The sequence below is a fragment of the Acanthaster planci genome, linkage group LG01 (genome assembly GCF_054643075.1).
Source record: "Acanthaster planci isolate LZ-2023a linkage group LG01, COTS_SCS, whole genome shotgun sequence".
Taxonomy (NCBI): domain Eukaryota; kingdom Metazoa; phylum Echinodermata; class Asteroidea; order Valvatida; family Acanthasteridae; genus Acanthaster; species Acanthaster planci.
Genome location: NC_141777.1, coordinates 2,959,625 through 2,981,280, shown reverse-complemented (window position 1 = coordinate 2,981,280; position 21,656 = coordinate 2,959,625). Strand labels below are relative to the sequence as shown.

At 43.4% G+C, this 21,656-nt stretch overlaps 1 protein-coding gene across 1 annotated transcript in view; it reads left to right on the top strand.

Annotated features, from left to right (window-relative positions):
* The window catches only part of LOC110974187 (homeobox protein OTX2-like), a 28,919-nt gene extending 8,985 nt beyond the window's left edge, over positions 1 to 19,934 (top strand). The window contains exons 3-5 of the mRNA XM_022225638.2: positions 6,437 to 6,624; positions 11,754 to 11,905; positions 17,072 to 19,934. Coding sequence (XP_022081330.1) covers positions 6,437 to 6,624; positions 11,754 to 11,905; positions 17,072 to 17,602 — 871 coding nt within the window. The 3' untranslated portion in view covers positions 17,603 to 19,934. The remainder of the gene's footprint in view (positions 1 to 6,436; positions 6,625 to 11,753; positions 11,906 to 17,071) is intronic.
* Positions 19,935 to 21,656: the final 1,722 nt, after the last annotated feature.

Here is a 21,656-nt window from a genome sequence, read left to right as displayed (position 1 = left end):
CTGTGTGGGCATTATTGAGACGGTTGTCATTCTAATTAGCAGTGTTATGATTAGCGCCCCCAACACGTGCTTTGATCTCCGCCGAATGTTTTCCTTCCAGATTTGGGGAGGAGGTGGGTTGGCGAAAGAAATTAAAAATATGACGTCACTTTGTGCTCTGTATTTCTGTTCATCTTTATATAATTTGGAAGAACAATAGAGACTGTATATTGGGTAGTTAGTTCATTAGGGTCCATACTTTTGAAGTGTGTTTCTGAATACGAATTTACTTCCAACCAATTGCCTATAATTATCAACTGCTTATAGGGTTTTCTTAACTTTTTTTATCTCGTTCGGCACAAAATGGAGAGTTTTTGAAAGTGTTCATTTTAAGGTTCTGAATGCGCATTACTGTGTTTTTTTTGCGACATAAATGAAAGTGTTCATGTAAAGTAATACGGATAAAAAAAATATAATAAATGTTGCTTACAAATGAGCAGTTCAATTGTGTTTCAAATTTACGAACGATGCAGTCGGAACTAAGAAAACTCGCGATAAATAACCGGTAATGTGAAACTTAGTGAGTTGGCCGAGAGGGGATAATTCTGCCTCTGCTGCACTGCAAGTGCGCCGTGCTGGTGTGAAAATGACAACTTGGGACACATTAATCGCGCCGATAACTCGACAAGCAGCGCACGTCGATTGAGTAACAGTAATTATATTTCCCAATTAATCGAGCATACATTTTAATACATTAGATCCACCAATTTGGAGAAGGGATAAATTTACAAAGTGAAGGGGGATCTGTAGACTAAACTAATACCGACGTGACTCGGGGGTCAGGTTGTCAGCGCCACAGGGCTGTACAGCGCGGCGCTGGCCCTGGCTGAATTGTGTCTCGCTGCTCGCTTCGACGTCGGCCAAAGTACTTTTAAGCCATATTTTCCTCTTGAGTGCCCGGAAAAGTGTCACAAAGTTAATTTTATCTCTCTAATTTTCCTCCGGAGTACTCCGTCTGGTCACTTTTAGCTCGACCGACTGCAGTCCTTTAGCCGTTCCTCATGTGTGATTTTTTGCATAACAAATCATGTCAAATTATTGTGACAATTATATTGGTTCCATCTTAGTGAGTCTACTACTCTTATTAAGTGGTACATGGAAAGACTTAACAGTCTCGTGGTTTTTGTTTTACGTCACATACTTCGAAGAAAATCGAAGGAGATTGGAAAATTTGCCTGATATTCATCAATAAGAGGTAAAAAAAAAAAGCAGGGTAAACATCTTGTCTGAGCTTTCTTCCGTAGGTGTCTTTTGCTATCAATATTTAGAATACAGTCTGTGTTTTATTCTCGAGGTAGAAGTCAAGAGTGCATTAGCGAGATCTTTGTGTAACTGCGGGTACCGCTACGTGACCGCGGTTTGTTCCTGTGTGGACCGCAGCGGCTGGCGAGGTGAGCACTCACGACCAAGGAGGATTGGACCGCCGCGCGCACGGCCCGCGGCAATCAGGAAACAATGTAATAACCTCTAATGGCCGAGACAAATCATATCGACCCAAGACTATTGGAAAATGTACAAGAACCCCCTGCGCCGGGCCTCCCCCCAAATGGATATTAATTATGTCAAGTATACAATTTGGGGGACTCTGAAGTAGGGTCGGATTTCGCTTGGCGGAAGAGGGAGAAGGAGAAAAGTGACGGGGGTGAGTTAATTACTGCCCCCGCGCGTAGAGCTGTCGAAATCACACTCTTCTTTGATTGATACAGCGTAACGGAAAAAGGCTCTCTTCGTGGAAGCAGTCAAACCAATTCTAGCATGCCGGTGCTTTGAAATGCTATCGATCCATCTACAGCCATTCACCGTCATGCAAATTTTGGAATGGTATGTAGTAGAACAATTGGATGATGTTTTTTCCTGCTCGCCATGACAGCCCTAACGTTGGAGGGAGAAAGGTGATGTGTCGGTTTCGCATCGCCTCAATCTTGGAATATCTCGCTGGTAATTTGACATTATGGGTCCACAAGCTGGAATTTTATATTTCAAGTCTCTTTCTGATTTCCTTCTCATTTCATGATGCATTAGCCTCACTCTCAAATTAATATTTGAAATCTTCGTGTTGACCTTCGTTTTCACCTAGACGATAGTTGTTACATAGAGGTGCTTAATCTTGCTACGTGTACCTAGTTCTCACGAGTCGAATAGTTTGTTTCAATAAGGCTAAAAATAAATCTGAAAATGAATCAACTGGTTCCCTTCACCAACCTTCCAAAACTGACTGTTGTCAAAATGGATTTTCGCAATTTGCGATCAGAGCGAGACTGGTCGTGGATAACTGGATGTTCCTCTTTTATCTCCAGGCGACCGCTGAGGGTACATCCACAGCCCTTTATTTGTGACCCACACAGGGTGCTCTCGTAGGCCAAATTAGGCGGAAGAGAAAACCCAAGTCGGACATAATGTTGTCAAAGGGTCAGACCATGGCGATGGACCAGTCTTGGTTAACAGGTCACTTGCGTGGATTCAGTGATGAACTCGTGTGGAATGTTAGACTTTCAGGCCATAACACTAGAACAAAATCCGGGCTTATTGGTAAAGGCAACGATGATCGTGATTCAAACGGGGCGTCAGCCAGAGCAGTCCGTCATTCTTTTAAAAAATGAACATATTCCAATCCTGGAATTGTCTGATGCCTTGCTTCGTTGATTGACTAAAAGACATTAGTTGTGTCTTGTACGGAACTTATTTCCTGAAAAGGTTTAAGGAAGATCGAAATTGTCCCTGATGAAACTGTTCGAATATCTTCACGAGAAAGAGAAGGATAACCTTTTGTTGTTCACGAAAGAGTCTAGCAAAAGACACACCCGATCAGCCTTTGCTAATGAATGTTTTTGGAATTTACAAAGCTCAAAATATAAAGGAGACACGTTTGTTTTCAAATTATTTGAACTATCTATCGACCTCTCATGTTAGAAAAATCCGACCTATCTTTTTCGGTGACAAACGTTAGAGAGATTCCCCTGGACCGATGCCCGGAGGCTTTTCAATCAGGCGGAACAACATGCGGACTTTTGGCGGACGACTCTGCCAATAAGCCTTCTCGGGCCTCTCCGAAGCGAGTAAGAGCCGTCGTGTAAATCGAATTACCCGGCAAAAGTACACGGAATGTCTCGAGATGGGAACGGGCAGGGCTGATTGTTGTGGGGCCGCGGTACCCCAGACAGTCGACGTTTTTTTCCCGCTGCTTATTTGTTTGTTATCCCTGCGCATTGTGGTGGGGGTTACGGGGACCCAGACGAAAACATTCGTCACTGATTAAGCATACTACTGAAGCGCGCTATTTTTTTCATCCAATGAAAGCTTAGTCTTTTATGAAACATGGTAAGTATAAGTAACATTTATAGATGGTCCTAAAATCATTCAAGTCGTTGTCAAGATAATCAGACAAGAAATTATTTTTTGTGGTTAATCTGATCAATCAAAACTATGTTCCGGTTCTAAATGAGTCTTAAGTTGGGCAAAGATATTGGCTAGAGATGCGATGAATACTGGGCCTTTGGAGATCTGGTCTGGTCGTGGTTTTGCGGAGATGACAGGCTCAAATCTTACCCTAGTTAGTTTCTGCTCTCAACACAATGTTCCAGTACTGGCAAATTCTCACCTATTTCCGGTTCGTTTTGCATTTATGGTCCGACCCGCTGCACCATCATTAATCATAGTTCCCCCATCGTTTTACTCCCTCCATCAAAGTGTTACCACTCTAGCTACATCCTTTCCATTGTTAGCAAGATAATAACGACGTCTTCTCACAGCCTTGACCAGACGGAAATAAGAAAGAGGAAAACAACCACGAAACAAAAAAGGCCCAAAAACTTTGGGAGGGGGAGATTTTGTGGTTTGTCAGACAAGTCTCCAACAGAGCGAGGTCCTTTGTTAGTGTCTTACCTACAGGCGATGATGATGTTCGTTGGTTCTTCTTCCTGTAGTCGCGTGACTACCATCTCCATGTCTGGTCACGGAGGCTTTCTGCGCGGGGGAGGGTCCGTGGTTTGGACCGATTGCTTTTTCCGCGGGTGTACTTGTTAAGGGACAACATCGATGCCCCGAAGGAATTCCGCCTTAGTTAAGTTGGTATGTTGTCTACTGAGATTGGCACTCATGCAGCCTGACTCTAAAGTCATTTAAAAAATGGCTCTTCGACTCACCTAAATCGCCAGGCATTATTGAGTCAATATTAATCGAGTTCATTGGCAAGTACAATTATTCTACACTGTAAAAACAAGTGTTGATGTTTTAACACCTTCCTTATAACACTTAATGAACGCGTCGTGTTAACAATCCAATACTCAACACGTTGATACGTTTATTTTCTAAACAAAGACGTGTTGGTGTGTTAATGAAATAGACGCAAAGACACGTTTACGTGTTAATAGCAAGACACAAAAACACGTTTACAGGGTAGTAACGCTTTCTTAACACCAAGTAAAGGTGTTTAATTTTAAATGGCTACATCTGTCCACTGTGGCAACGTTGCAAGGGCTATTAATCATCACATTGAGGGCATAGTTTCAGAAGTAGATTTTTCTGTTATAAAGGACACACAGTTTCAGAATTATTCCTCCATGATTTCTTCTGTGTTGTCCATGTCTTATTTTGTAACGTGTAGTTGGAGTTTACAAGGGATTGACTAAAATGTATCATATGCAGTTTCATTTTCCCCCATAGGGTTCTATGCTTTTTCTGGTCCTTCTCATGCGGATAATACGATGGAAATTGAAGTACTCAGCCGTAGTTCCCCTTTCCATATACTATATTTGGTTCCTGTGGTCTCTTATCGATTTCTGGTTGTCAAGCTCGTTACATAATCCCGCTATCGTCAGAACCCATCAGCCACCAGGACGACACTGCCTGGGACCCGACCCACTGTTGTTTGCTTTCACCCCGTCAAGTGTTGATTCTTGGCCAGGTACTCCACCCAAATTCCATTTGACTTCACCCTGAGAAAGATATCACCAATTATTAAATGGTTCGCTCAGTTAACCATTAATTTTACGAGGCCGTGAGAAGGGAAAACATGTTGTAGTTGTACAACACTGCAATATGAGCTGGTACCACATTATGCTCGGAGTTGTCCCCCATTCGATTTAAATGAGAAGACTTGCACTGTTTGAATCTTTTAGCCAATCGATACTTGCGTGATTGCAGTTGAATATAAAAATATACTGTTAGCGCTTATAGTTGCGCTTTGGAGAATTTCACAAGCATGAGGTTTGGTTCATTGCTTGAACAGACTTAGGATAAATGAAGTCAACTTTATTCCTCACCTAAACCTCAATGCATTTTTTGTGGTAAATCATTGCTGTTGAGATGGTTAAAATGTATGTATCATACCATTTTCTGAGACGGTGTGCCATGATTTGTGTTCATCGGGATCAGTGTAAAAAAAAAAAACACAAAAAAGAAATTTCAATACACTAGAATAATGGATTTTTTTTTACTGAGGCGCTTGAGGGCGCACGATTGAAGATGAGGGCGTACGGCCAAACTTGAATCTGATCACATTCCCTTGCTAAACGGAATCACGAAGTTTCGATGGACTCAAGACAGCTTTTGAACCATTTCAGTGTAAATGACAAGGAAAAAAGCAGAGTGTAACTGAACAAGTCCAAGACTGGTCAGCGATTACTCAGCATGGTGTATGGAGACCATAGAGGGTTAGCGTGGGGGGGGGTGTTGGGAAAGAGGGCCATCATTCGCCGAGGATGTTAAGGCTGATGGACGGGTCTATTCTAACATAGGACCTGTACAGCTTGTTAAACAGCCCTCTCCGGTCATGTCCTAATGCCCCACCATTATCCCGCAGTGAATGCGGTGTCTTTTGTCAGTGGGGGCAGGGATGAAGAATATATGATTAGGAAGCCTCGTTGATTCCGCGATCATGGGATAACGGTTGTCCGGCCACTCCAGGAAAAAAAAAGACGAGGGATAGCTAGAGGATAAGGATGGAGGGCCGGGAGTACAACGGCCAAGCTCAATTTGTATTATTTTGAAAGAGTGACATGCAGGGGGGCCGGTAACAATAGGAGGATGAGCCTAAGCCGATTGGATGCCGGGCACCCACGTGACTGCGCGCGACTCTAAGTATGGTCCAGTCAGCGCACGGCCCGGCTATCTCATTGCCCACGCACCCACACGCACCTACGTACGGGACCGCGTTAAAGGCGATCGCGAACAAAATGTTGAAGCTACTTTTAGATGATCACTTTACTTGGACCATACAGAGGGCTTAGATCCCCCTTCGGGCTGGTGTAGAACCCGAGTGTCATGTACTGGGCTTAGGGCAGATATTGTCATCAACTTTGCATAGAATCTTGTGGCAGCGAATCAACAGCGAAAACAAAAGACGAAGTCCTGCGAATCACCCCCTTTCTGTTCTTGTTTTGATCGGCTCTTTTTGCAGTGCTCTGACCGCGGTAGAGCGACACGGTTTCGACACGGCTTTTCCGATTCGCAGCATGAGCGGTATGGCTTACACTATACCTCCAGTACCCGGACCGCCTAACATGAAGGGCCCCCCATTCTCCGTCAACGGGATCAGTTTGGCAGCTCACAACGTGGATTCGCTCCACCCGGCCATGAACTACCACAGTAAGTTGATTTTTTTCGTCTATCGCCAGTGCATTAAGATTTCCCATCGCTGTTTTTAAGCCCATAATCTGTGTGGCTAAATTGTAATCTTTCTAGGTGTCAATATTGTGTATTATTGCAGTGGATAAGACGTTTATGTGGTAACGGTTGATCCGTTTAGGTCATGATTACAGATGTCAGATAGTTTTGTTCCGTTCGATCAAATGTTGATTTTGTTTGTTTTTATTTGTCCATAATCTTCCAAAGAACACTTCCATTTTAGGATGTTTGGAGCGCGCGTCATAGATGTATACCCCCTTCTCTTCGTGTTGGTCATCGAATCTAGACATTTATTCCCGCGGTCTGAGTTGGTAGTGATTTGGAACACAACACACATTCGGCGCTTTTTAATGACAGTATTTAATGTATTCATTTGACACATTCGACGCATTTAATTGGGAACTGAACCGATATCGAAACCTGAACAAAGCACAGTATTCCTTCGTTTAGATTTTTTTCCCTTTACCAATGGAAGTTTTCTCCGGACTCCTTTTGCAAAACAACTCCTTCATCCACCGTGCAGACATTCATGAAAAATTAATGAGTGTTCCTGAAGAGGCCCGTGCGTTGTTCAGAGATAATTTGCGATCCGAGCCCGGGCTGTTTCGACATCGGGGAAGGGACTAAAGGCGACTTAGCGTATCGATCGCAGAGGAGCTGGCCGGATGGATGGCCGAATTCTCCCTTGCCTGATTGATGGAGTGTACGCTCATTGTTGTTCGGTGGGGACCGGGCCCCTTAAAAGGGAACCATTCAGTTCGGGGAGAAGAAATAGCCCGGGATAGTTTCGCTCTCATCGATTTTTCTCTGGTTTCTTTTGGGGGCTTTGGAAATCCGTCGAGGGGTAAGTTTTAATCCCCACTGTGGTCTGGGTCAAGCCTTTGAGAGCAGTTGGTCAACAGTCATCGGTAACATATTGAATTTTTTGGCCCCAATCGATGTTCTGTGGTGGGCTCCAGAATTCCAGGCTTCCTTCGCCCACAAAATTGGACACTTGAAAGAATCCTCCATCTGTGAACAGTGACGAAGCAGAACATCGCTGAGATATGAGTCAAACAAAGCCTCATTGTTGAACCCATCAAAGACAAAAATAACAGAAAGATGTGGGGACATCGGGTTTGCCAATTGCTTATATAGGAAATATACAGGTTCCTTATTCTAGGCATGTCACGTCTGTGGTGTCACTGGTCTGTGTTGAGATTACTGTATTCGATTTCGAGCAGGGCTGAGTGGCTAAGCCGAGGATGAACTTGCTTTAAGTCGGATTAAACTGAGATTTGGAAAATACCTGACCCTACATGAATTAATAATCTTGTTTTCTTCGCCGGTGTCTTGTATTGGGACAGGAACTTAACTGGTACTCAACTGTATGACTTAGGTGATCAGAACACAATCGTCAGGACCATGAATGTATACTTTTTATTTTGTTGAGCTCATCGCTTTCCTCGTCAATAACCATTAACAAACAAAATGAGAGACCATTGTTCATTGGCGGAACTATGTTGCAATAATAATTGATATTACGCGATAAATCCTTTGCTTTAGTTTTCGATGGTTATCTCGCGCAAATCCTTTCGATCAACAAGAACCAGCCCGCTCGCTCATTTGCCTATTACTTATTAACCTTCATTCCTGCTCATTATGGACCGTAGCGCGGGAACCGGCGAAGCTGTCGCCGAGACAAGGAAACCATGACACGTAAGACGGCATGGGATGGTGTCATTCACAAAGAGCGCCAGTGTTTTATGAAAACAAAACGTCCTCCATAAGTTTCCTTGAACATCAGTTTATAAACACTCTAATATTCAATAAGCCACACCCGCATATCAAACTTTTCAAAAATTACAAGATAAAGCCACACACGGTTTCTGCGTTTTTGTTTCTTGCGTTAGCTTACCTCATTGGTTAAGCTTGATGCAAGCATGGAAGGTGGAAATTATTTATATTTCCAACTTCGGTAAAAGCCGATCGCAGGATCGATTATATTTTTCGTAAACTGATTCCTTAAAGGTCAATTCCTAGAAAAAATACTCTTTCAAAGTCACAAATGTTGTAAATGTTCCAATGACTTGTTTACCATTAGGCCTAAATACACTTTTAAAAACCCACTGAAAATGTGACAAATGTTGGTTTAGTTTGTCGCCAAACTAAACCAACATTTGCAATCACAGAAGTACATAACATTTTTGGAGTTGCTAGTTTGTAGATTTGGTGCCATATTTTCACTTTTTTCCTTTTGTTTATCAATATTTTTCTGGGGGGGGTTGGATATTCAACAATGAAATAGGAGAAAAGGCTGCCGAAGTTACCCTGATAGATAATGTGGTGCTTTTCAAATAACCGCATCCCCAAAATGTAAGAACGTATTGCTGAAAATACGGAAGATAAGTCGTTTGTTCGTTTATTTCAAATGCATACATGAACTAAAATTTCCTCAGTTGTATATCTCTTAGAATTATTATGTTCTTGTTAACTTATAAATTTGGATAGATCGTGTGTTCTCCTCATCTATTCATATTTTCTCTGCAGTGTTTGCGGTAATTTTTCGTTGACTTAAACTGGCCAGTTTCACACCTTTTCATTCTGTGATCTGTATGTCCATTTTCACATCCTCCTCACCGGTTGTTTGATGGTGCCTTGCTCCTCATTTCGACTAATTTGCGCTTGTTTACCGACGGTACACCGTAAACAGTCCTGGGCTAGATTTGGAGTCATTGCCCTGCGCCTGTTCATAGAAGACTACAGACCCTGCCGAATTTCGCTAGAATCTCCCCTGTCCCGACACCTTATAAACCCGACAGCCGGCTGGTATACTTTTTCGAGAGGTGTGAACATCTAAACACCAGGGCGAGCGGTGCCTTTTCCGGGCAATGTCTAAACAAAACAGTGGCGCTGGTAACTCGCCCCCATTACCACCGTCCGATGATACGCCAGTGCAGAGTGATTGTTCCCGAACCGACAAGGCAGGGCCGCTTATAGTTATAAAGGCCTTTGAGGAGAGCCGCGAACCACACGTCCATTATTCACCCATGTTTGAAAGGCTCCAATTAATAAACAGCCGATTTCTTCATTAGTACTGTTCTGTGTCAGGTGTTCGTTTTTTTATTGGGACTTCGCTGGGTCGTGATTTATAGTCACATCACGCATGGTCATAATAGTTCCAGGGATCCCTGTACATGGGCGCCGGCGGTCAAAAAGCGTCCCAAGAAGCTTTTGTACTTTGCATCTTGGTAGAAGCCTTCACCGAAGCAAGTTACGTTGACGTTGACACTTGAAAATGTTCCCACAGCACAGCCAGTATCTTGCGGAGTCTAGCATGTGCCCTGTACCGACAGTAATGCTCGTTAACCCCGTTCGGCAAGGTACGTTGAACCATGGAGGAACAAACTCCGTCGCTCTCTCTGGAGAATGTGTTGGATTCACTTATTCCTTTGTCATAATAATTAGCGTTTTTATGTACATGCGTTGCGTCTTTTCTTTTGTTGTCTACACTTTCACATCTGAATCCTCATGTAGACACCTATAAAGACTGAATTGAAGGATTGAGTGCTGACAACAAGTTATACCAAGTTCGATGATTGTAATGAAAATGAAACAGGAAAAAATATTTTTCGCAGTGTAAACTTGTATCATTACATTTAAGCCTGTAGCTACCACATTCAACCGATTTCTTCTTTCTTTAAACTTTGAAAGGTGTGAACTTACAAATATCTTTCTCAGAAAAACATACTCTGAGCATAAAGTAAGGATTCCGCTTCCACGTGCTAAATGTTTAACCGGATCTGAACGTGAGTCAGTCTTTGCTAACAAGCCTTCATTAGAGTGGAAGAAAAATGTGTGATCTCCTGGCAAGTTGACATCGACTCATCAGAAGTTGTTGACGCTTAGTAATCGGCATTCAGGCATCATTTGTTTTACCGTAAGCGAACTGTAACCAGAGACTTTACCCACGGCCATATTTTATGGCCATTCCGGGTCAGAATTGATTGCATAGGGGCCGAAAACGTCACAGCCGCTGGTCAGGAAGGTCCACTGCGGGCCGGTGATGGGGCCAACTTGGGAGCCAACTTGAGGACCAAGGGACCGCCAAAAGCGGCACAGCCCTTTGTCCAGTTGGGGACCCCGTGCAAGACAAGACGGGTGCCGGTTGAACTGTGTTCCCGTATGCACTCACGGTGTGAAATCCGATACCGTAGCTTTCCTGTTACCGTCTACCGTCAAAACACGACTCCGTTCGGCCTGCCAGGCTTGCCGGGAAGCGTCCTGAACTTCCTAACCCCCTTGCTGTCATTTTGTCCACAGAATAACTCCGCTCAGGGTTACATTTTGTTTTTTGACATGGCGCCATCTTCGTATCCATTTCCGGTTGCTGTTGTTATTGCCTCTCGCACTACCTTGTCTGCGTTGCTCTCTTCCTGATAACACGAACACACGAAAAATAGTTCCCTCGACTCTTAGTTTTCCACATTTAATTGTTTTTTTCTTCTTTTCTTTGCCAAGTATTTGCTCTAACTCTTTCAGTCATTAGCAATTCAGGGGTCCCGTCAATGTCAACAAAAGCCACCCTCGAGTTCGAATGTCCGTTAATTAAATTTTCGTATCTGTTCAGGTGTCATGTCTGTTCTCTGGGTAGGGAGGTGTCACATTTCTCCTGTTTTGATCAACCATTTTGATCACCCCTTCCATTAAAAGTATAAAGGATTATCTTGTTGGGGGTCACTGGGGGAGGTGTGACGTGCTGCATGCAAACCCATTTCTGCGTAATCAGTTATATCTGATACAGTTTCTTGCTACTGATCGAGGACAGTATCAGTTTGTACCCCAGGACAAGGTAAAGATTAATTCAGAAATGGAAAAATGAAAATTGTTTTATGGAAGACTTATACAATTGTTTTCTTTGCATAAATTGTTTGCAGAGATTTGTCTTAGGTTCATCAGCACGATCTGACGTAAGAAACGGAGTCTGACTCAATGGTGCAGTGCCAACCAAATTTGACGATATCTCCCTTTCCATGATCATTATTTGTCTTAAAACCCATGCATTAACACTTTGTCTTTATGTCTTTTCCGCTGTCCTGGTTGTTTTGCAGACCCGCCGAGGAAAACCAGGCGAGAAAGGACCACCTTTACCCGGGCGCAACTCGATGTCCTTGAGACGCTCTTCAGTAAAACGCGCTACCCAGACATCTTCATGAGGGAGGAGGTTGCCCTGAAGATCAACTTACCAGAGTCAAGAGTACAGGTAAGAAGCTAGACTTGTCTCTTCCAAACTGATCGCATTTCACACTTTTTTCAATTAGGGTTCATCTCACATAATTCGATTTTCAACTTGTGTGGGTGTCCTATACCGCCCTCTTGCGATAAGGCCACGGACGGTTGAAGAAAAGGGAGTTCCAGGAATTAAACCGTAGGGTATCCGTGACAGACATGCCAACTGCAAATTTTCTTGCCGCCAGATCCTCCGTGTCAACGATTTCACACGATTTACGGGCTCCGTAAGCTAAGCAGTCGCGGAGACTTTCTGGTCCCTAATTGGTATCGAGCCCCCTTCAGAGCCGCGGTAATTAATTTTTTTAGGTCGGCAGACTTGTCCAGGTTTAGGGGCGGGGACGTGCCGTGTCTTCGCCCAGAGAAATGTCATCGTTTCCCCGTGACTGATTCGCTGTGCGGTTGTTGATGCCCTGGAACGGAAATCAATTGCTCGGCTCTCGGATACAATCGAAATTGACACTTGTGCGGGCCACCTATGACTTTAAGGCAGATTTGCCATGTAGTCAGTTCCCAGCACTACCATCCAAATCACCTACAATTCGTCAACAAAGTTAACTGTTTGCGGTAGAAATTCACCGAAATTGAAAGCGAAAAGCTGAAGTCGTCGGGTGTTACCCCTTCGACAAAACTGTACACTTAAATATTTGATAAATTCCGATTACTGAGAGGATACTGTAATTGCATGTGCTCGTTGTATAGGAACACAGGCGTATGTCTATGGGTTGTTCTTTCAGCTGTCCTAACTACTTTTCCGGATTACTTCACCCTTAAAGCACTACCTCAGGGGTGAAGCTAGGGACCGGATCGATCCCAGCGTCTTTAATCCCGACTTTTGTTTTGTGGGGTAGGTGTACATTTAAAAAGAAGCTGAAAGGTTTCGAGCCGTTACGCAGGACGGCAGAGAAGGCAGAGCGGGGGTGATGACTTGGAATGAGGGAAGGATGGAATGGTACACCTTTGATGCAGTAACACCCCCTTCCACCCTACCACATAAAAGTATCGGTCGTGTAACATGTGAGAATATTTATCAATTGTGTCGGGGAGGCTAGGTCTATAAGGCCCGGGGAAAATTTGGAAGCAGCTCAATACCCACCAATCACATTGTTGAATGATGGAGGTGCAAGACTGGCCCGGGGGCCCCATGGGCTTTGACTAGTTCGAACAGACCTAATTAGCTCTACCCTGCAATAGAAAAGGGAGGCCTTGTACACCAGCCCTGTGCGCCAACGGGTTGGGGTACAATTATAAAGGGGCGCGGGGTTTGTACTTATTGACCCCTGTGCTCCTTGAAATATGCCTCCTTACCTCGTTGGCTCGACTTGTATCCCTCTAAAATAATAGGAAAAAGGTAATCCTATTCGAGTACTTCACCACAGTCGACAACGAAATGCTACACCGTCCAGCATGGCAGTAATTTCGGGGAGTCATGTCCATCCCGTGTCACTGTTTAATTGGTGTCTTGGCTTCAGTGGCATTTTGATATTAAATACATCTACCTGAAAACTTCACTTGGCAGAGCAAGAAAGATTTCTGGCTGAATGTCTCAGCTACAGTCCCACTCCTGTCATATTTATTCAGCACAGTTTAACCTTTTCGTTCCGCAACCCTTTTTTTTTTAACGGTGGACCCCCCAAAGAAAGTGAGTGCATTATTGTGCCTTTCCTCATGGTTAGGCCTTTTCTGTGGTTAGAATGATTGGGCAGCAGTACCGTTTCCTGGCCGCCGGTGTTTACCCAGCGATGACTGCATTCACCCCTTCCCTGTCCACGTCGGTCGGGTCTTTGACGGTCGGCATTTTTTGTGGGTGTCCTGCGGTCATCAGCAAGAGGCGAAACATCACATTCCGTCCACCGAGTTTTGTTGGTGAGTCGGTCGCGCTTTCTGCAACGGTTGAAGTTGTCTGCCAAATGACCGCACTTTTCAGTCATTTTTATACCGGCACGCAAAGCCTTCGTCATGATCGATTAAAATCCAATTGGTTATAATCCACGAACGAAGGTATACAAATCGTGCAGATATCCCAAATGCCTGCCTCCGAGAACCCCCCCCCAAAATGAAAGTCCAGTATATCTTGCGATCTGAATACCCATGGGGGACTTTGCCAGGTGTTCTTATTTTCTAAAGAGGAATTTGACAAGAAGCTCTTGGGAGCTCATTCAACATTTGCCCCCTCTTACAGCCCCCACTTGGCACATGAGAGGGCTCCCCTTGATGGCCCCACGACCCATTAAGACCCTCCAAAAGTCACTTTTTCACCCAGCTTGAACAAAGAACGGCACAACATCGGGAGAATGCAGCCCTGTCTTCAACGCATTTGTTGCTTTATTCATCGTGCCGGGGACGGACACCAGACAAGAAGAATTTTGCGGCGCACCTGTGTCGTTAGTCAATTACAGAATTCCCCCCTTTATTTTTTACACTATCTGCATTAAACAAGAAACATTGAAATGAAGTCTTCCTCTCCACTCGATGTACTTCTAACCCTCCTCGTGTGATCAGTTCAGCGGATGTTGCCAAATGAAGATCGAAATCGAAGACGTTACAGGGCCTTGAGGCATCAATGTTCTCGCAACCAACATGCAGAGGAGAAAATCGATCAATTGTTTTTAGAATAATAATGGAAAGATCCCGTTTGGTAAAAACACATACATGTGAACATGATTGTGACATCATTAACATTAATTTGCAGCAACAAGCAACATAGCACATTTGCTCCACGACCATTGGCGAGCATTTCACCGAACTCGGGAAAAGACAACGCACTCTATGGGCAGTTTCAGAATAAGAATACAGTTACTTCATGTGCCTTGGTACTTTCGTTGAATGAAAGGTTCAGAAGTGAGCATTTACATTGGTTACAACACTGCAATGCTGTCTACCTCAAAACAGTCTCTCAACTGTCTTATATAAAAACCATAAGCATAGGCCTACATGTAGATCGTTTCCCCTTGCCTAGTCACAGCTGTATTTGATTTGGTAAAGATGTAAAAAAAACATTCGGAGATCTAATGAGAAGAAAAGAGAAGAATCTCTTTTAGTTCTACTTCACCCGATGGTGAGGTAGCATCGAGAGACCACTTAACAATTGTAACTTGGGACCACTGTTCGTCATTTGTCGCAGCAATTCACGGAAAACAGGAAGACCGACCAGGGTTCATTTCTTAGTCTGTCAGATATGTTTATCTCAAGTGGCCATCACTAAAAGCTACTGATGTAAACGAGACGGCCGAACAATGAAACTGGTCATCAACCCATGTTCGAAGTCCGACCGGGCTCTGGGGCGCGCAGTGCCCAACCCACCGCGTGTCCGAGGAGTTTCCACCAGGCGTTTTGTTGGCTCTTTTTTATCCCGTGGTTGCCCCTATCGCCACGCCGTCGCCATTGCAATGTTTGTCCGCACACATTAGGCGTCGACGCTATATAATGTTAGGAGGCGGCGGTGTCTGTTTTGTTCAGGTGTTCAAATTCCAGTTGTAAATGCGCAAGCGAAGTGCCAACAACCCTTTCTCAAGTGGCCGAGGAGATGGGTTGGTTGCATAATGCGAGCAGAGCTTTTATTCGCCCCCCCCCCCGTGATGGAGTGGAAGGACTTGAATTGACAAGTGAATAATTGATTGTTGCATCATGAACAAAGTACGCTTGAAAGAAAGACATCGAACAACTCACAGTCAGCATGCATTCTTGCAATTCTCAGTCAACTAACGTGAACATGTTTTATCAAATGATCTAGAATAGAAGAGATTTGGTGTATTTTGTTCTTAATGTGGTGACCTGCATGTGGCGTGTGGTCCGTGGTGTGACTTCTGGACTTCGTGTTTAATTTTGCCCTCTTTTGTCAACAAGGCAGCCATTAGCAGGATGGTTACGTAACGCTCGTCCAGAGTGTGATCGATAGGGCAAATAGACTCAGTCAAGTGCCAATGTCACTATTTTAGGGTGCCAGCCACTTCTTAATGGATCTGTTTTGCCCAAGGTCTTTACGTCGCATTGTTCGGTCGGTTACCATGGCCGGTTCTATGTTCGCTCTATTTGGCCTTCATTTGCGAGCTCAAATTCGTGAACTTTGACTTATGCAGCCCAACACCGATGATAACAGCAGTATTAACTCAACATCCTACTTACTACGGGGAAATTCCAGGTCTTTGTCTTTGCTTTCATTGGCTTCCATTTTTCATATGGTTCGTGATAAGATTTAACTTGTAATGCCCTAAAAACCTTGAGAACAGGTTCAATTGTATTCTCAATCTCTCGTTGAAATGGCTTTCCTTTAATGAGAGCACCAAATTCACAAAGTCGGGAGGAAAAGTAAGGAAACTGATAGCTAAAATGTTAAATTGTCAACGAAATTACTACGGAACTGCCAGTAAATCGAGTAATTTCCGTCATGATAACAGCTCCATGGTTAAAGTAGAATCGTTCTATGAAATTAACGGTGAACATCCAACTCTGTTGATAGCCACGGTTGATTTACAGGCGATGTTAACAAATCATCTAAGTTTACTCGTTTGTATGTTCCCGCCAAAAAAGGGACGCAGTCGGCGTCCATTTCTGCACCATTACTTTCATTTCCTCTTTTCTTGCAAAAGTGGAGAGGAGAATCGATACTGTCAATATCCGGCATTAATTCGCTTTGGCAGTCTCGTTACTCCTCATGCATGACGTGCGCGCTTCAAAATGCAACAGGAATCATCGGACAGAAACGAAGAGAAAAACTACACCTTACTACGCGGTTGTGTCAATTCTCGGGATTAATTCAAAGCTTTTGTTCTCTCTTACCATTTCTTACCACGCCCTTACAGACAGGACTGCTGTAATTAAAATCGATTGTTCTGAGGTACGTTGACGCAAACAAACCACAGTGCTACACGTGGTTTACGCTGTGCCGGGGGTTCTTCCTCGTTACAACATTAGAAGCAAGATATGGGACGGATAGAACCCCCCGCCTTTGTGTTGGTCATTGTTTGATCGGAATCTCAGGAATTCTTTACAGACTTCTAGGGGGGATGTGTTCGGTAACAATAGTCTAGAGTGTGTATAGGGATTGGACAGGTAAGGGGGGTACCCCTCCGTCTCATATCTTGCCTGGTATACGTTACAATCCTTCAAGTTTTCATCTCGTCTTTTGTCTCTTCTGCAGGTGTGGTTTAAAAACAGGAGGGCGAAGTGTCGCCAACAGGCCCAGCAACAGCAGAACGGCACGCCCTCCAAACCCCGCCCCGTCAAGAAGAAGTCACCATCCAGAGACACGCCTCCCAGCAGTGACTCCTCCCCCTCGTACAAGTCCCTGCCCATCACCTCCATGCCTAACAACAACAGTATCTGGAGCCCTGCCTCCATTCCTCCCCCACCGCCAATGGGCGAGTCCATCTCGTCCAATAACAGTTGTATGCAGCACCAGTACTCCATGGCCAACGCCCACCAGGGTGCCTACGGCCAGGGTTACCAATCAGCTCCCTACTTCGGCAACCCCATGGACTACCTCCCGGGCGTGCCGCAATTCCCAGCTGGTACTCTGAGCCAGATGACGTCATCGATGAACAGCCCCCACATGAGCACCGCCCCCTCACAGCTCACGCCCACACATCCTAGCATGGGTGGGTCTATGCCAGGCGCCAGTGCGGACTGTTTAGAAAGTAAGGACCCCTCGTGGAAGTTCCAGGTCCTGTAGCTACCCAACGTGTTCGGCATTTGCCTAGATTTAATGAACAGGACACACTGAAGTCCACCCCGTAGACAGCGATTACTGCAACAAAGTTTCTTACAAGTCCAGTACCAGTTTTGTTTGAGGCTGACGTTCCATACGTCACGTGGAATCATCGAAGCTTATAGGAGAGCGCCCATTTTGAGGCCACGGACAAGAGACACGAAGACGCAGAAACCTGCTAATTTTTCATTCAAGTGGCCCACAAAATTTGACAGCTTTACCGAGTCACACAATTTCTTGAGGGTTCAACTCGCAGTGACTGTAGAGCTCAGGCGCCAAGAATGCAAGGAACAGGTCTTCGGTCGACTGGGATTCGCCGTTCATTTAAGGATTGATAAATGGTAAAAAAAAAACCGAAGTGAAAGTATTTAAGAATTTTCTTAAAAGTACTGAGTTGTTTATTGACGGATACCTTGTATACGACTTGAAAACAATGTCTTGCTGACAATCGCCGAAATCACAGGCCTACTAAGAGTGAAGTATGTAAATTGAACGATTAATCCTGCTTTAACGTTTCATCTTGAAGTAATCTTCCCCGTCCCTTGTTTCCCAGCCATAATTCTTGTTCTTGGAATTGACAAGGGTCCTGAGTGGCTGCCAAAGATGGTTGAAGAGTCAGATTGCGTAAATACTTTGAACTATATGTGCTTCATTTCCAAATGATAAACATTCGTCATTATTACAATTAAGCCCTTCCAAATGAAAGAACCTAACTGAAGAAAATTGTGAACCAGCACTCGAGATTGACTCTGTTGGTGTAAGCAGGGGCAAATTCGGACAAAATACAGGGTTCTTTAAATTGTAATATAGGCAACGTGATATTGAGAGCGTATGTTTTGTAAATGCATTTATTTGTATAAATTTCAGATACATCATTGTCGCTTCGTACAGGGTATATACCATTTTTTAAATTTACGTTAATTGCACGGGCTGTCACATGGGGGCGTGTTCAAGGGTGCACGGTTAGTGTCTGTAAACCAGAGCAACCTCTGCATTCGGTTTCCTCAATCTGATCACAAATCCTTCGAAAGGCACCTCCGAAACTCGGCAGAAAACTGGACGTTAAATGTTCAGGCTGTGGAGGTGCAGCCGCACTTGCAGTGGCTGTTCAAGAATTCGGCACCAGACTGTCTGATTCGAATTGTTTCAGTCATTTGAAGAAAAAAAAATCATGAATCGCATATCTGAAGGCTCTGCCATCCAATTCTATAATATTGGAAAAAGGACTCCGCTCTTAATAATACTAGTAGTTTTTAGCTTCTTAATAACGTGTGTGTTGTGCTCAATTCCGTAGACGTCTCAATAGATTCTGACTAACACCTTTTGAAATAAGAACTGCGTTGACAGGAGCGGTTCTTTCTCTGATTATTTATAATTTTTTCTCTCTATTTTTTTTGTAAATATTGAAGATAATTGGTACACTTGTGGATAGCTGAAATCACGGATGAACTCAGTCGAATCTGTACGCGTAAAGAATGTAAACATAAGTTAGATTGTAAAAAAAAGGGTTCCGTATCTTTATGGGCCTGTTCTTTTGTAAATTATTGAAGAGGTTTGAAAAAATACAGGGTTAAGATGTTAAAGTGTATAGAAATGTTCATTTCGTACAGTTATTTTGTCGAGAAAATTGGGATGATTATGGTTATATTTCCAAGGTTTCATTTTTTTGGTCCCAGAATATGCTTCTTTGCAGTTTTCCTTTCCTTTTAAAAAGTCACGTTGGCTAATGTTAAATGTTGTAACCTTGAAGCGCACCGTATCTTTAAAAAGTCCTTAATGTGTTATTTATGGTAACGTTCACGAATGTTGTTATTTTATTTTGCACTGTAAAATTAAACAAGAAATCTCAAAGGGATAGTTTTTATCAGTTTGTGTAATGAATGTTTAGTTATTTCATTGAGTCCAAATAGAAGGAGAGGGGTTGAAAAGCGAAATACAAGGTCATTCAGGTATGGATCAATGTGTTTGTATTTAAACGTGTCTCCAAAACCTTTTCCCCAGATTTTGATAACTTTCCCATGATCGTGGATAACGCCATCGATCGTGATGGGGGCGTTTCTACTTGTAGATCTGAAAGCTTTTTATGCATATGCATGTACTTATTTTAGGAGCTATAACAACCGCAAATGGTCAAAGAGCTTTTGGCAGTGATTGTATTGTAAGACAACATGAGAAACCTCGGTTAATTGTTTAACTGCGAAGAGCAGAAAGAGAATGACATTAACTTGAAACTAGACAGTGCATTGGTATAACTTTGGTCAGTTAAGTCCAAATTAAAAGAAAATAATCAGTTCAAGTTTGATATTGTGTAAGTGATCTTTTCTTGCGTTCTTTTCGCGCCATGCATTGTTCCATTGTCTAGGGGTTTAAATATTATTATTACATGCAATATTTCCAGTTCAGAGGAAGAAACTTTTCTTGATGAAATACTACTTTGTCTTAATCGGGAATGATAATGTATCCCTTTTTGTGATTTTTTTTTACCAACTTGATGCCCTCCGCCATATTACGAAAATGTTGGTTCGTACGGTTGAACAATTAGGGAGAGAAAAAAATCAACAAATTTCAAACATCTGAACAGGTGTTTTTTTTCTTTCTGCATGAGTGTTTATTGTTTGAGAAATGACCTCAATTCCGAGTACTACTGTTTTACATATTTAATAATATTTATCAGTGATTCGTTTTCTGTCAAGTTTTTATCTCCTCAAAGTGCTGAGTAAGTTAACGCTACAACTTGCTTGACTTTTAACATCAATCACTGTACACTATGGATTTAAAGTCATGTAAATTACATGTCAGGAAATGCTTTATGCATTCAAGAGAAACGGACGCGTTTGAATGAACAATAGCCGCTTCATGGCTCAATGTTTTGTTTAACAGTATCCAAAGTGACATTATTCAGTTTCCGAGAAACGTTCACGCCCACTGGCCCAGTTGAAAGCAACAAAGATGAAGTTAGAAGACAAGCTGCGATTTGTCATCCACCCCCGGTGACTGTCTCCCACGAGCCCAGCCCCCAAACCAACCCTGGCTGTGCCTGCCAAGAATTAACCGGTGGACGCTACGGGAACAATGCGTCGCTGACCCCTTGCTCAGCTTGATACGGACGGAGTGGGTTTTCTTTCTTCCCATAATCGATTGGGGACGATAGCTTGGGCATGCTTCTTTGAGCGTGGAGACAAAAGGGCAAGATCTTCTCAAGCCTGTTGAGAATTGTTCGAGGCTCTTGTTTTACATCTTGCAGCAAATTTCTGCTGCTTGACCAATCAAAGATCACTGACACCATTTTGAAGTTTTTAACTATACACCATATAGGCCTATACAGGTCCAGATCTGTCTTATTTAAGCGTCCTTTTCTTTTCAAAACGCTCGTTTTTTTCGACTTACTTAGGGCTGAACAATATTATTATTGCAGTCCCTGTACATTTTCGAAATGCGCTCATCAAAGGATCACCGTTTTAGAATGTTCACCTGTGACTGCAATACGGTGAGAAAACGAGGCATCGAAAACGATGATTTTGATGCTTTTAAGTTGGAAGAACCCCTTCAGAATTTCAGTGTTTAATCACTTTTCTTACAGTCCTCTACAGTCCGCCCTCTTTTGGCAAGTTCGAACGTACCTGCCTGTCCTCCGTTGCTCACGCGCTATAGATGTGTATATATGTTTTTGATGACCCTAATCAAACTGTTTTCGAGATATCAACGTCGATCGTTAGTTTCACTTTTCAGTGTTTCAAAGTACATTGTAACATGGCCGCTGCCATTTCGCATAGTTATTTTCAAATCAGTGGTCCCCTCTGTTCTTAATTAATAACCATGAAAGGCTGCTGATAACCAGCCTGGACCGTGCACCCTGAGCCCCGTGGTCTGCTTCCTAAAGGTCGACTAAACTCAGCAACCTGACTATCCTTCGTTCAAATGTCCTAAGTCAAACTTTGATTGCAATAGTTAACACTCAAACTTGCTCTTTAATGACCTGACGATTCCCAGAAGTTTCGAATAGATTTTTACGATAACG